General features: G+C 44.6%; 1 protein-coding gene across 5 annotated transcripts in view; it reads left to right on the forward strand.

The window, feature by feature from the left end:
* Nucleotides 1–828: 828 nt before the first annotated feature.
* Nucleotides 829–12,535, forward strand: part of FMNL3 (formin like 3) — a 229,453-nt gene continuing 217,746 nt past the window's right edge. For 4 of the 5 annotated variants that reach the window (XR_011202594.1, XM_069230518.1, XM_069230517.1 and 1 more), the window contains exon 1: nucleotides 1,249–1,496. Coding sequence is in view for 4 of the 5 variants with exons in the window: in XM_069230518.1 (XP_069086619.1) it covers nucleotides 1,389–1,496 (108 nt within the window). In the remaining variant the exon portion in view is untranslated. Of the gene's footprint in view, nucleotides 1,497–12,535 lie in introns of all 5 variants that reach the window. The other variant, XM_069230516.1, reaches the window with a different exon arrangement.

The raw sequence follows: 12,535 nt of genomic DNA on the forward strand, positions 1-12,535 counted from the left end.
TAAATACGAAGAATACCTGCCAATTTAAAACACTGCTCGGGGCTAATATGAGAATATATTTCCCACATGTATTTGCAGGTGGGAGTAGATTTTCCACTAATTTGTTCATATAAATCTAAAATAATGATTTGAAATGTGGTAAGATTTAAATGAATGTGTGTTTTAGCGAGCTTGATTCTGCCGTTTCAGAAATCATAAGTTGTCTTTGTGGACATTTTAATGCGTTTCACTTCCTCTGTTGGTCCCCCTCTTGAGGTCGGATTTATGTCACATCGCTTTCTGGAAAAATATAGCGTCAAGGGGTTGAGTGATGTCGCTCCTCGTGATCTCATTAATAAGGCTACCCTTCTATCCAAGAAAATCAGAGACACGCTGTAGCCTCCTTCCTTGGCCTGGTAGGCATCGTCTCGCTCACTATCAAGGTACTGCATCCACTCTGCACTTGTACCATGGTTTCTTATATTATATTTTTTTCTATTATAGACTAGGGCGAAAAGTCCGAGAATACAAAGAAAAACAGTTTCGAGAGAGCTATAGGCGCTTGAAACATTGGGCACTTCTAGAATCCTGTCTTTACTTTGCTTATTCTTGAGACCGCAACGTCGCATCCCTCTTAGAGGGAACTGCTATTTCCCCTCTACCAGGCTGAGACAACCGCTCTTAGCCACCAGGGGGCGCGACCGCCCGCAAAGAAACAACCACCGGAATCACCAGAGACAGGCGGACAGCAGAAACTGCCAGCCAGCTTAGACTCAGAGGTGGGCGAGGCTTGGACGGACTAGGCGTGTCTTGGTAGGTCGGCGGCTGCGATGAATGGGATAGCGGTGCAGAAGTTTGATACGCGAGGCAGACGATGGGAGCGCGAGGATGGGGGCAGCAGCCGGAGGCGAGCGGAGAGAAGCAAGTAAGAGACGGCCGCAACGGTGAAGTGCACAGAGGGGCCGAAGCTACCCGGTAGCTCGACGTAAGGAGCACGCGGGGCCCCAGAAGCTTAACACTGATTGGCCTTTGGGCGCGGGGTCCCTGACTAGCCGGAATGCTGATTGGCCCTCAGGACCGCGGACTGTCAGGCGGCGACAGTTCCGATTGTGCGTTGGACGCCCTGGACTGACCTGTGGATTTAATTCGCTGCGGGGTACTTGGTCCCTGCAGACGGCAGAAGCGACTTTCCCAATACGCCAGTACAAATAAACTAATTACTTTCTGGCTGAGCAGCGAGTATCGGCGCAGCTGTTAATTGGCTGCAGGTTACGCGGGGTCTCTGAAGCGAGGACCTGATTGGCTGTTATAAGTTTGGGATCCTTCACTGGAGGAGCTCCCCTGGAAAAGCGAGCCCGTGAAGGGAGGATCTGTTTTGCGGCTGGCTGTGAGGGGACACTTATTGCAGGATGGGGAACGCTGAGAGCCTGGAGGCCCCCGGTGCTCCGCCTCTGCTTCCGCTGAAGGTGCCTATGCCGGATCCCGGGGAGTTGGAGGAGCGCTTCGGTCTTGTGTTGGTGAGTTGTTATTTGGGGGAGTGGTTTAGAGGTGGTGGGAATTGTTATGTTGTGCCTGTCAAAATGACTAGTGATCCCGCGTTAAAGGGTCTTATCATCTCTTAGCACTAAAGGTTTAAACCACACATTACAATGTTCCATGTGTGTCAGATTATTATTTCAGTACAGTGCATTTTTATAAAAACGTATGGTTGGAAGGCATTGAAATGTCAGTGGACACACTGAGCCCAAAGTCAGTTCTCTGTAGTGGTACTCATGTTCGCATTGTGGACTCCCTATGCGATGCTGTTAGTCAGAGGTACACGTCCCCGTTTCAGTTGTTTGGGGTGCATGTACCTCTCAGAGGTTGTTGCATTCCCCTTTTCTTATTTATTAGGTATGATGGTCACTCTCTGCAGTGCTGTGTGTGCTTGGGTTGCAGTCCCCTACGTTTACAGCTTCTTTTTCGGATGCTAGTGCCATATGATGCTGCTTGTGTTTGAAATACAGATTTCTCTCTGTTCGTGGACATGGCCACCTCAGGTGCTGTTTGTGCTTGGCCGCAGATCATTCTGCCGTTTGGGTTCAAGGTCCCCTCTCCTTATGTCTCCCTTTTGTCTGGGGGTGCTGGCCTTTTTCAGTTCTGCTCATGTGTGCGGTGCAGCGGCTTACAGTGTTGCCTCCTGTTTGTTGAGGAGAGGTGCCTCTGTTGATGGTTGTGTTTGGAGTGTAGATCACACTCTTGTTTGGGGTTCAAGTCTGCTCCTTCAGAACTGTTTAGGGTTAGTGTCACTTGTAGCCCTCAACATTTTGAACTGCAACATTTAGAGAAAAGTGGGACACCCTTCACCAGCCAAATTGTGACAAAGTGACTGAGCTGGTGCAACACTGAGGCTAGGATTGCATGCTACCTGCTTGCACGCATGTGCTCAAACCATTTTTGAAGAGATTAGCATCTGTGTGCCTATCTAAAGCATAGCTTTATAGGCTGAGCTACTCTAAATAGCAGTCACCTACTAGGTTACAGCTACTTCTCAATATTCTCAGTATGTGGAAACTCAAATCAACACAAACTCCAGTGTTTTGTAAATGGCCCAATACTTAAATTTTCTTCAGTTTCCCAACTAAGTATTCACATTTCCTCTTGCATTTATCACTGTTGATTTAGGTCTTACAATAGCTATAGGATTTTCTTTTTTGCCATTTTCTTTAAATGGACCATACTGGGCATATGTTGCTCCCTCCATCCCCTTTCATGCCAAGAGTAGGGAAGGTCTCTGTTTTAGTACAATAAGGGCCTAGCCTTTAAGACCTAAAGTTCTTAAACAAATGTATCAGTGAGTGGCAGTAGCTGGAGGTAAAGAAATTGACTGCGGCAAGACAGCCGGATATGACACCAGGAGATACAGAAGTGACAGCAGCAGGACCTTCAGAACGCTGACCTGGAATATCATCTAAGTGAGAATGGTGTCCAAACTTGGAAATACTCTCACTCATCCTCCCATACATTCTACTAAGTGAGGTAAGCAGCAACTTCAGAGATCTGTCTGTAACCTATATGTCACTCATGCCCTAACTGTACATGTTATATCAGTGATGAAAGCTTGTGTTAGTCTGCCTTTTGAATCTGTTCTATAGGAAAAGGAAGGTTGAACTTGCTCCCTTCTGTGAGATAGAGAAGCTTACTTTGCTATTGTTGCACTGTACCTCAACGATGAGGAAGAACAACTTGCACTGTTGCTGGCTGATCTGTACATGTCCTGTGACTGGGAAAGCTTGTGCTGTTGCTCTAGCCGCACCTGTCCACTGAAGGACTAAAGCTTGCACTGTTTCTGCCCAGCATGTGCCTGTTCTGTGAAGAAGTGTTATGTCCACCCTTGTTGCTCATCTTATGTGAAAACACAAAGGTTATATTGTGTGCACTTACATATCATGCCATGTGATTCAGTGACTGTTTCACAATAAGTGATGCATTACCAAGACCTGTAGTCTTGAGGAAAGTGCTTCACTCCATAGGGGCAATATTCAGCCACCGAAACATGGTGACAGAAGAAAATCAGCTCCCATTGTTCGCCACTCCTGTTTTTAAGAAAGTAGAAGGGAGGCCCCAGTAAAATATTTTTAGGGCACCTACACTATTTTCATATACGTCTGAGTGGGAGCAAAGGGAGAACATAAATGTTAAGTTGAGGTACGTTACCTCACCAAAACTAGTAAACCCAGAACTAGAAAACCACTCAACCAATGAGCAGTAGTACTCTTGGATGCTTCAAGTACCTGATGTGGAAGTTATTAATAAAGCTCACTAGACTAAGTAGGCAATGGTTCGTCATCCTATACACACACATGAATGTATGGTAGTTCCATAAGATGTTTCTTCCTGGACAGTTGTACCTCATGTATGCTTCTCTGTTTACAGAGAGCGTTCAACAGGCCTTTAACTCTTCTCATTGTACCTTCTGTGTATGTGTGATAATTGTTTGACGTTCACCCTACTTCTGCAAGTTGTCTTTTACTTATTCTATGTGAAGGTTTTGCTACTGCTGTCCATGTTGTACCGTTTTAGTGTTGTAAACCTCAGTATTAAACTTTTCACTACAGAAAAGACTAAACAATTTGCATTGCCAGGTCCATCTTTTAATGCATGCTGTGAATGAGTGAATCCTGACTAAATTTGTGAGCATCATTTAGTGTTGGCTTTAGGTGTGAAATAAGCAGTTTTTTAAATGAACCAGTTGACTTTGTAAAAAAGTTAAAACATAGCTGACAAATGGCCTAAATGTCATGCATAATACCCGAGAGTAATTCCTGCGTTGTATCCAAAAGCACTTTACACGCTGGGGTTTTGAACCCATAATGACAGCCTTATATCAATAGTACATTGTAACAATACAACATGCTGTGAGATAAAAAGCCAAGAGGGCTGATGGAATTATATATCAATGACCAGTGAGTTATGCAGCAGTGGTTGATAATTTATGCAGATAGGAATGGGAAATTATGTGGCACATTGCGGCACAATCAATAGCAGTATTATTTTATTAATTGTCACTTTAACATCTATTAAAAGTGTATGGGTAGAGTTTTGTCTCATTAGTATCCGTTTATCACATAAACACAGCTATCAGTAACTGAAAGTTAATAGGTAAGCTTTGTAGAGGATCTGCCTCTGCTCATGTAGCGTTTTTTTTTTTTTTGCTTAACGTTTGATCCGTTTGAGATGGGAACAAAATCGTTTTTGGCTGAAATTCTCAAATAATGCTGCAGATGGTGCTTTATGTAGCAAATAATGAAAATTCATGATTATGTGGAAAAAGTTGTGGCCACAAACACATACTTCCAATGGTCCTGATTACATGTCACTGTGCCAATTGGCAGACTTGGAAATGCGAAATAAAATTTAGCTCCTGACTTTATGCCTTTTTTCTTTTTGGCATTCAAGGGATAAACAGGTAGTGCTTCAGCGGACAGAGAAAGTCTTTCAGAATGCAAATGTGAGACTCTCACTGCTAATGGTCTATCATTAACACCCGTGGAATAAACAAATGAGCGTGCTAAAATGTTAATTACGAGAGTAATGTTAGCAGCAGTAGCTAAAGAGTCTGAAGTGACATTGAGAAAAGAAAAACAGCCTGCTGGCACCCCTCTTCCTGAATACATCCTCGGCGTAGACTATTTTATTAGTTTACTTTTATATTTGCATGTATTAGTAGAACAGAGGGTACAGCAAAATTCAAGCAGTTATGACAGAGTTACATACTAGTATAACATGACTGCATGGACACATGTCAACTGGCCAAGCGTTCATGGTAGCCTTAGGTTGTGAATACTTGTTTGAGGTCAGTGTCAAGTGGTACCTTTTCGCCGTGAGGCCAGTGTGTCTGTTCAGTTGGTGGGCGACTGCTAGGCTAGTGAGTTGTCCTGGCCTTTACCCCTGCATGAGCAGGAGATTCCTATCTTCGGCTTAGGGGTCTCCAACCTTTTTGTAGTAAAAACTACTTATGTTGATGAAAATCACCCAAAGCTACGAATCTGATTAGAATTGTAATACTGACCACAACATACAAATTTACATGTTTGTTTTAAATATAAACTTTTCAGGTTTTGTAGGCTGGGCTGCACACAGGAGAGCTATGTATGGGTAGCTCACGAGCTACTCGTTGGAGACCACGTTGTTGTGACTAACTGGAACGGGCTGAGCCAGGAACAAGTGCAACTCCTTCTCCAGGAGCTGCTCCAACAGGACTGCCAGTGGTTGGCATGAAGGTCCCTCTCAGTCCTGCTGATTGTATTTGGGTGATTCCTCTGTGACGTTGCTTGCGTTAAAGATATTGTTATCTCTGCAGTGCTACCTGCGTTTGGGATGCAGCATCTGCTTTGCTGCTGTTCAGGTTCCCCCTCTCTAGAGAGCTGTTTATATTTGGGGTGGAGGTCTCGTCTAACCCTACAGTGCTACTTGTGTTGAGCACACGCCCTTTTCTCGGGAATTTGCGTGCAGGTCCCTATCTACAATTCTGCATGTCCTTGGGGTGCAGTGTCCCTCCAGTGCTCCTTCTGTTTTGGGTGTACTTCCTGTCTGGTGATATGTGTTGAGGAGCTTCATCTTTGTGGTGCTGCTTTTGTTATGGGGTGCAATCCCCCCTGAGGCGCTGCCTTATCCTCCACAATGGAATTCATGCCATCGCCGACTGGATGGAATCAAGCCGCCTCAAGTTAAACACAGACAAAACAGAGATCCTCATCTTCGGCAGCAACCCCTCCGCTTGGAACGACTCCTGGTGGCCTACCTCCCTAGGAGCCGCACCCACACCCACCACCCAAGGTACAAAACCTGGTAATCATCTTGGATTTAGCACTCAGCATGACTCAGCAGGGCAACGCAGTCTCCTCTTCCTGCTACAACACCCTTCGCATGCTCCGCAAGATATTCAAGTGGATTCCTGTCGAAACCAGAAAGACCGTCACCCACGCCCTGGTCAGCAGCCGACTGGACTACAGCAACGCACTCTATGCAGGAACCACGGCCAAACTACAAACGAAAATGCAACATATCCAAAACGCCTCCGCCCGAATCATCCTCTACGTCCCACGCCGCGACCACATCTCTGCCCACCTCAGAGACCTACACTGGCTAATCGTATCGAAGAGGATTACCTTCAAATTACTCACCCACACACACAAAGCCCTCCACAACACAGGTCCGGCCTACCTCAACGACAGACTCACCTTCCACATGCCCATCTGCCAGCCTCGCCCTCGCCTCCGTCCCCCGCATTCGCCGCACCACCGCTGGAGGAAGATCCTTCTCTCCGCTCGCCGCCAAGACCTGGAACTCCCTACCACTGCACCTACGCCAGACCCAGGGCCTCCTGACTCTCAGGAAACGCCTCAAGACATGGCTATTTGAGCAGTAGCTCCCCCCCCAGCGCCTTGAGACCCTGACGGGTGAGTAGCGCACTTTATAAATTACTTGATTGATTGCCTGTATTTTCTGTGTAGGTCCGTCTCAGTGTTGTGTTAGGTGAATGTGACTCACTCTAGGGTTTGGGGAGCAGCTCCCACACTCTAATGTTCTGGATACAGGTTCCTCACTTCGCAGGAGCTCGTTTTTGAGGTCAGGGTCCGTCTGTACAATGCTGCTTGTGGTTGGGGTGCAGCGTCCTCTCTCCCCTGTTTGGAGTCGAATCTTTGTTTTATAGCGAGCCCTCCCTGTCATGTGAGGAATGTTGCCTCTGTGTGGGGTGCAGGCTACTGAGTGTCTTGTTTCCAGATGCCTCTCCCTGCAGTTCGGCCTGTCTTTAAGGTAGTGCTCCTTTTTTCTGTGATTTATTCGCGTTTGGGGTGCAGGACCCCAGTGGCTCTATATCATGGGGGCAGGGCTCCCCTTGTGTGTCTGTTCTGGAGTTGGAGCAGATGGTGATGGTGGAGGCAGAGCTCAGCAACGGACTGTTGTAGCTCTTGAGGTTTAAAAAAGCATAAGGTGGCTGAGGTTTTTACGAACTCCCCCTCCATTCCCCTGTCCTTCCTCAGTGGGGAATTAAAGAATGTCTTCAGTGCTTTGAGGGGGCGGGGAGTGCACAGCCTGGTGGAGAGTAACAGCTTCGAAACCTCTCGGCTGCAACAAACAATATGTGAGCCCTGGTGGGTGGGTGTATTTTTACTGGTTGTGTCGTTTACTCTTGGAGGAGTACGTGTCTTTATTTTGTTTTTGAAGGTATTGTGTGGGTGTGTTTGGAAGTATTGTGTATGAGAGAGTGTATTTTGTAAGTCGGGTTTTAAAGTATGTATGGTCTAAGCGTGCAGGGGTGAGAGCATATGTATTTATAGCTGTGCACATGGTGGTTGTGTGTATGAGTGTGTTTGACTGTATGTCGGCTGCGTTTGTGTCATGAGTGGGAGTTTTTGGCTGTCTTTGTGATGCAAATAACAGTGTGTTTGAAAGTGTGTGTGATGTCTATAATGGAGTGCCGGTGCATTTATGTAATGTGTGAGTTGTGTAGGCGAGTGTACAGTGTGTGTTGTTCTAAAGTGTGGTGTGTTTTTTTTTTTTTTTTTTTAATGTGTCTTCAAATAGGGTTATGATAGATGTACGAGTCGTACTGTACTGCTTTTGGACAGTTGAGACTTATCAGGTCTGGCTGTAGATTGCTTTAGCTTTTCTCTAGAACTTTCGATTACACAACTTGTAACATAAAATACCAGCACAAGGGGGGCTTTCAGACAAAGACTCGTCTGGTTGGACCTCCTTGAGGGACTAAATTACTGGGGTGTCAATCATGTTTTGGGACCCTGCCATCATTTGTGGTTGTTTACATTTTTAAAGTTTGCGTTCGTCTTGGGTCCAAAATGAGTTTGTCAAGGATGCCATTAAATTTTGGGGCACACTTGGGCTATTTAGGTACCCTTTAGCATCCTGAACTTCGTGCTTTGACCTTGCAGACGCCCTGGACAGACAAAGGTCACCCTGTAATATCTGATGCTCACCTGCAGGGGTGGAGAGGCACGAGCTTCTTGTCCAACAAGGCTTCACATTAATGGGCACTTTAGCCTAAGCTGTGAACTGCACGATATCGTAGGCCCGACAGCTTTTCAGAGCTTTGACTGAGTGCAGCTTGTGAGTAGCCTCGCGCAGTGCGTGGCACTTCATCTAGTCTTGCCTTTTAGACGGCAGTCTCTTACATTCTAGGGCTGTAGTTTTCCTTGCTAGTATAACTGAGCGAGAGCCAAGCCTAAATTCATGTAACAAAAGTATTATTTTACGACATTTGTCTGAGAAACCTTGTATATTTTCATAGACAATATGTGCAAGCCACATAGCTGGGACCAACAAGACAAGGCTATTACAACAAAGAATACTTACACCTCCAAGCCAGTCCTCCTGGCATTGCAACTGAATATTTAAACGTCCCTCTCTGTTCCCTTCTCTTGCCGCCTCCTTTGAGCTCAGTCACTTTCTGCCTCCATTCTGGTAATGCCCCTTGCCTATGCTCCTTCTTGAGCACTGCCCGCATGCGGTCGCAGGCTTCTTTAAACATATAAACATAATGTGTTGACACGAACTTCATGGTTCTTCCTATATCGGTAGATTATTATTTTTTTGCACACCTCAAGTAGGTCTTTTTCTTTGCGCACCTTGAGATGATTGAGATCTGCTCGTTTCGTCCCCTCATCCTTCTTCTCTGGTTATTTAAAGGCTTTAAATTGCAGTAGCATAATTCATAGAGTCCGAAAACGAAGCTGTCTCCAATCAGTGGTTACATTAGTGCAGCGTTTTATGTGTTCCTTTGAGAGTTGTACAATTTTAGTTACCACCACCAAAGACACTCCGACTCCTATAGATGGCTAAATTGTATTCCAGTCATTGCTTAAGATGTTTTTGATCTCATTAAATTAACCATTTATTCTCTGACATTTGAATGCTTCTGGTATCCTCCTTCGCATTTGTGTTTGGCTGATGCTAGATTCCTCCTGTGGCCTGTTTTAAGTCGCTCAGCTACAGACGTGTTCAAAAGTTTGATATGTATGGGGCTGTGCTGCTTACTTCAAGGATTGTATTCCATATTTACATTTAAGAGTCTTTGGCTTAGTCTCCTTCAGCCACTTGCTTCTTTTACCATAGTACCTCGTTATTTTTTTTAAGTGGCTGTTCAGGTGTGTCCCTATACTTTCATTAGATTGCGTGAGGGACTATTTTACTGTCTGCAAGTGCCCAGTAGCCCCGAAAAGTGAGCATTGACAAAAATGTCTGCAAAATGATTGGCAAAAAAAGTTTGCCTTTTTGTTTAGCATGCGTTTTGCAGATGCTTTTGTCTACACTCTTTCCCCAGTACACAAATAAGCATTTGCAAAGACAGCAGTGCAGAGTGTGAATGTCCAACCTGTGGGCTTTGAAATATCGATCTCTGTGGTAGACAGGGGTTTTCATGGTGGTTTCCATCTTTGAGCAACCCTGTGGCTGGAAAATGTGCAGTTTGGTAATCTTTGGTACACCTCATAGGGGTGTTGAATATTTAGCTCTGTAATCTTGTTAATTTTATATATATATATATATGTATATGTATATATGTAATAATAGTTTTTTGACTGCATTCCCGAGGGTTGCCTTGTGCTTGTGAGAACGTTTATGCAGAATTTATTAGGTTTTGAATTTGTTATTTTGTGTTGATGAGCCAATGATAGACTATAGATATGAGTGGTTCTTTGGGAACATTAATGTCAGATGCCCTGGGTGCAATAGGTCCATTATGAAAAGTTGAGACAAAGTAAGTAAGCCTGAGCAGTTTATTGGGACTAACATTAACACCCCTTAAACGTTAAGGGTGGATTGTAATTACGCCATGTTGAAGACAGTAGACAGATATTTTGTTGCATGGACTTTCACAGATTGCCCTCTTTAAACTGTTTGAGTGCCATTCTCATTTTCCTTCTCCTTTTTAGGTCGAGCGTGCAAGTTCTTTGACCTGTTGTAAGGATAGTGGGCTTTTAACCATGCCCATCACTTTCACTCATTCGTGGGCCTGCCTTTCAAAAATGCTTTATCATTGGTAAATGCTTTAAGTTTGTCCTGCCTTGGGGTGGTTTTGTTACCCTCTTGCAGACTGACCCTGTTAAATGGATAACTGCACAATTGCTGATATGTTCGACTGCAAACAAACTTTTTTCTTTTAGTGTCTCTCCTTTGCACTCATGGCGGCCATGGTGGCTCTTTGAATCTGCTTGCTTATGTCAACTGTTTTTCTTTTCATTTTTAGTTTAAGTGGCAAGAAAAGTCCAGTTAGGCGTGTGCAATGCTAATAGCTCTAACTCTGGCAAGTGTGAGACCCATTGCATTGCAAATGCATGTTTGAATATCCAGATGCTTCCCAGATAGTGTTTCTAGGCTGTTCACTTGATCCTCATTTCGTCTCTAGTATGCTACATCCTGTGCTGTCACTATTTCTAAATGGCCGTCTGGGAAAGGTATTTTTTTTTATAGTGTATCGTTGTTTTACCATTCCAAAATGGCCACCATGTTTAAAGCATTATGTTTGCCAAATTGGCTTAGTACAACAGTGATGCACTATAAACTTTAGTATTCAAAGATGGCTGCCCAGTGCAATGTTTACAGAGAACCCTGAAATGCATTTGTGCATAGTGTATCATTGTTTTAACTGCTCCACAAAAAGGCCAGTATGTTGCTTCTAAACGTGGCAGCTATGTTTGAACTTTAAAACAATATACTGTATACAATACTATTGTAAGTCTGCTGCCTGCGACTGTTTAATTTTATTTTTGTATTGCAGGAATTGGCCTGCGAAGTTTAGATGGAAGCATTTTATTTTATTTTCCTAGTTTTATTCTTATTTTTGTAAACTTTTTAAATCCATTTTAGTTGCAGAAAAAAAGGAACAAGGAAGCCACAAAATGGAAGCATAAGACGTTTGACACCCGATTAGTACATAAGTGGTAGAATAATGAGGGGGACAGGAAGCGGGATAGAGAAACTGAGAGGAAGATAACACCAGCATGGTGCCAGCAGCCCAAAAAACATACAGAACAAGAAATGGAGGAGAGCAAGTAGTGTGGACGCCACAGTTTAAGTAGACCAGGTTGAACCATGAAATAAGCTAACAGAGGGGCTGATTCTTGTACACAAAGCCACTAGTCAATATCTGCATGCTCAACTGCGTGGTCTGTTGTAGGCAAGTAGTCTCTTAGCAGCAGACAGGTATCCTTGAAATATTGGCTGTAGGAAAACAAAAATTTTGAAGTTTGTATCACAGTATGACACACTCCTTAACCAAGCAGCAGTGGTAGGTGGCACATCACTTCCGCAATGGGGCACTACTTGTTGTTTGGCCAAAAGCAGTGCAAAGGCGGCAAAGCACTGTAATCTGGGGGGTAACTGCTTGGCATATCCCTGCAAGGCCATCAGTGGATCTGGATCAATTGGTTGTTCAAGCATAAGAGACAGGGTAGCAGAGACATCCTCCCAATATGTTTTGATCTTCTCTCAATTCCACGTCAAGTGGGCAATGTTCACCTGTTCTGCTCTAATCTTGGGGCAACAATTGGGTCAAGTTTACTTGGGCTTTGAGGGTGGTGTATGTCCTGTGTAGAAATTTGTAATGTAAGAGCTTGTGACAATGGTTGTTCGATACAAGTCTGGAGTGAAAGCAACAATAGTACTATGTCTTATGCGGAAGGTGGTGTCCCAGATCCCGTTCCCAAGCTGCCCTTGATCACTCTTCACTGACGGGCCGTATCTGTACCGAAGTGCGATAGAGCTTTGATATAAGATGGCGGCTGTCTGGTGTAGTGTTAACTGGTGTTAGTGGGGGGAAATCTAGAGGTTTCTCAGGGTAAGTCGGTAAGTGCTATGTAAGCGGTGGAGTATAAATCTATAAGAGTTGAAAGTCTCTCTTCTGTCATAGTGGAGCTAGGATTGAGTATGCCATTGACAACTAGATCATGACCCCTCGCAGGTTATGGGCAACAAGGGACCGCTGCCCCAGACGATCCTTAGTCAGAGGAAGCCAGGGGTTGCTAATAAGGGGTAGATGGGGAGAGAATAGGTTTTG

This window comes from Pleurodeles waltl, chromosome 4_2 (genome assembly GCF_031143425.1).
Source record: "Pleurodeles waltl isolate 20211129_DDA chromosome 4_2, aPleWal1.hap1.20221129, whole genome shotgun sequence".
Lineage (NCBI taxonomy): Eukaryota > Metazoa > Chordata > Amphibia > Caudata > Salamandridae > Pleurodeles > Pleurodeles waltl.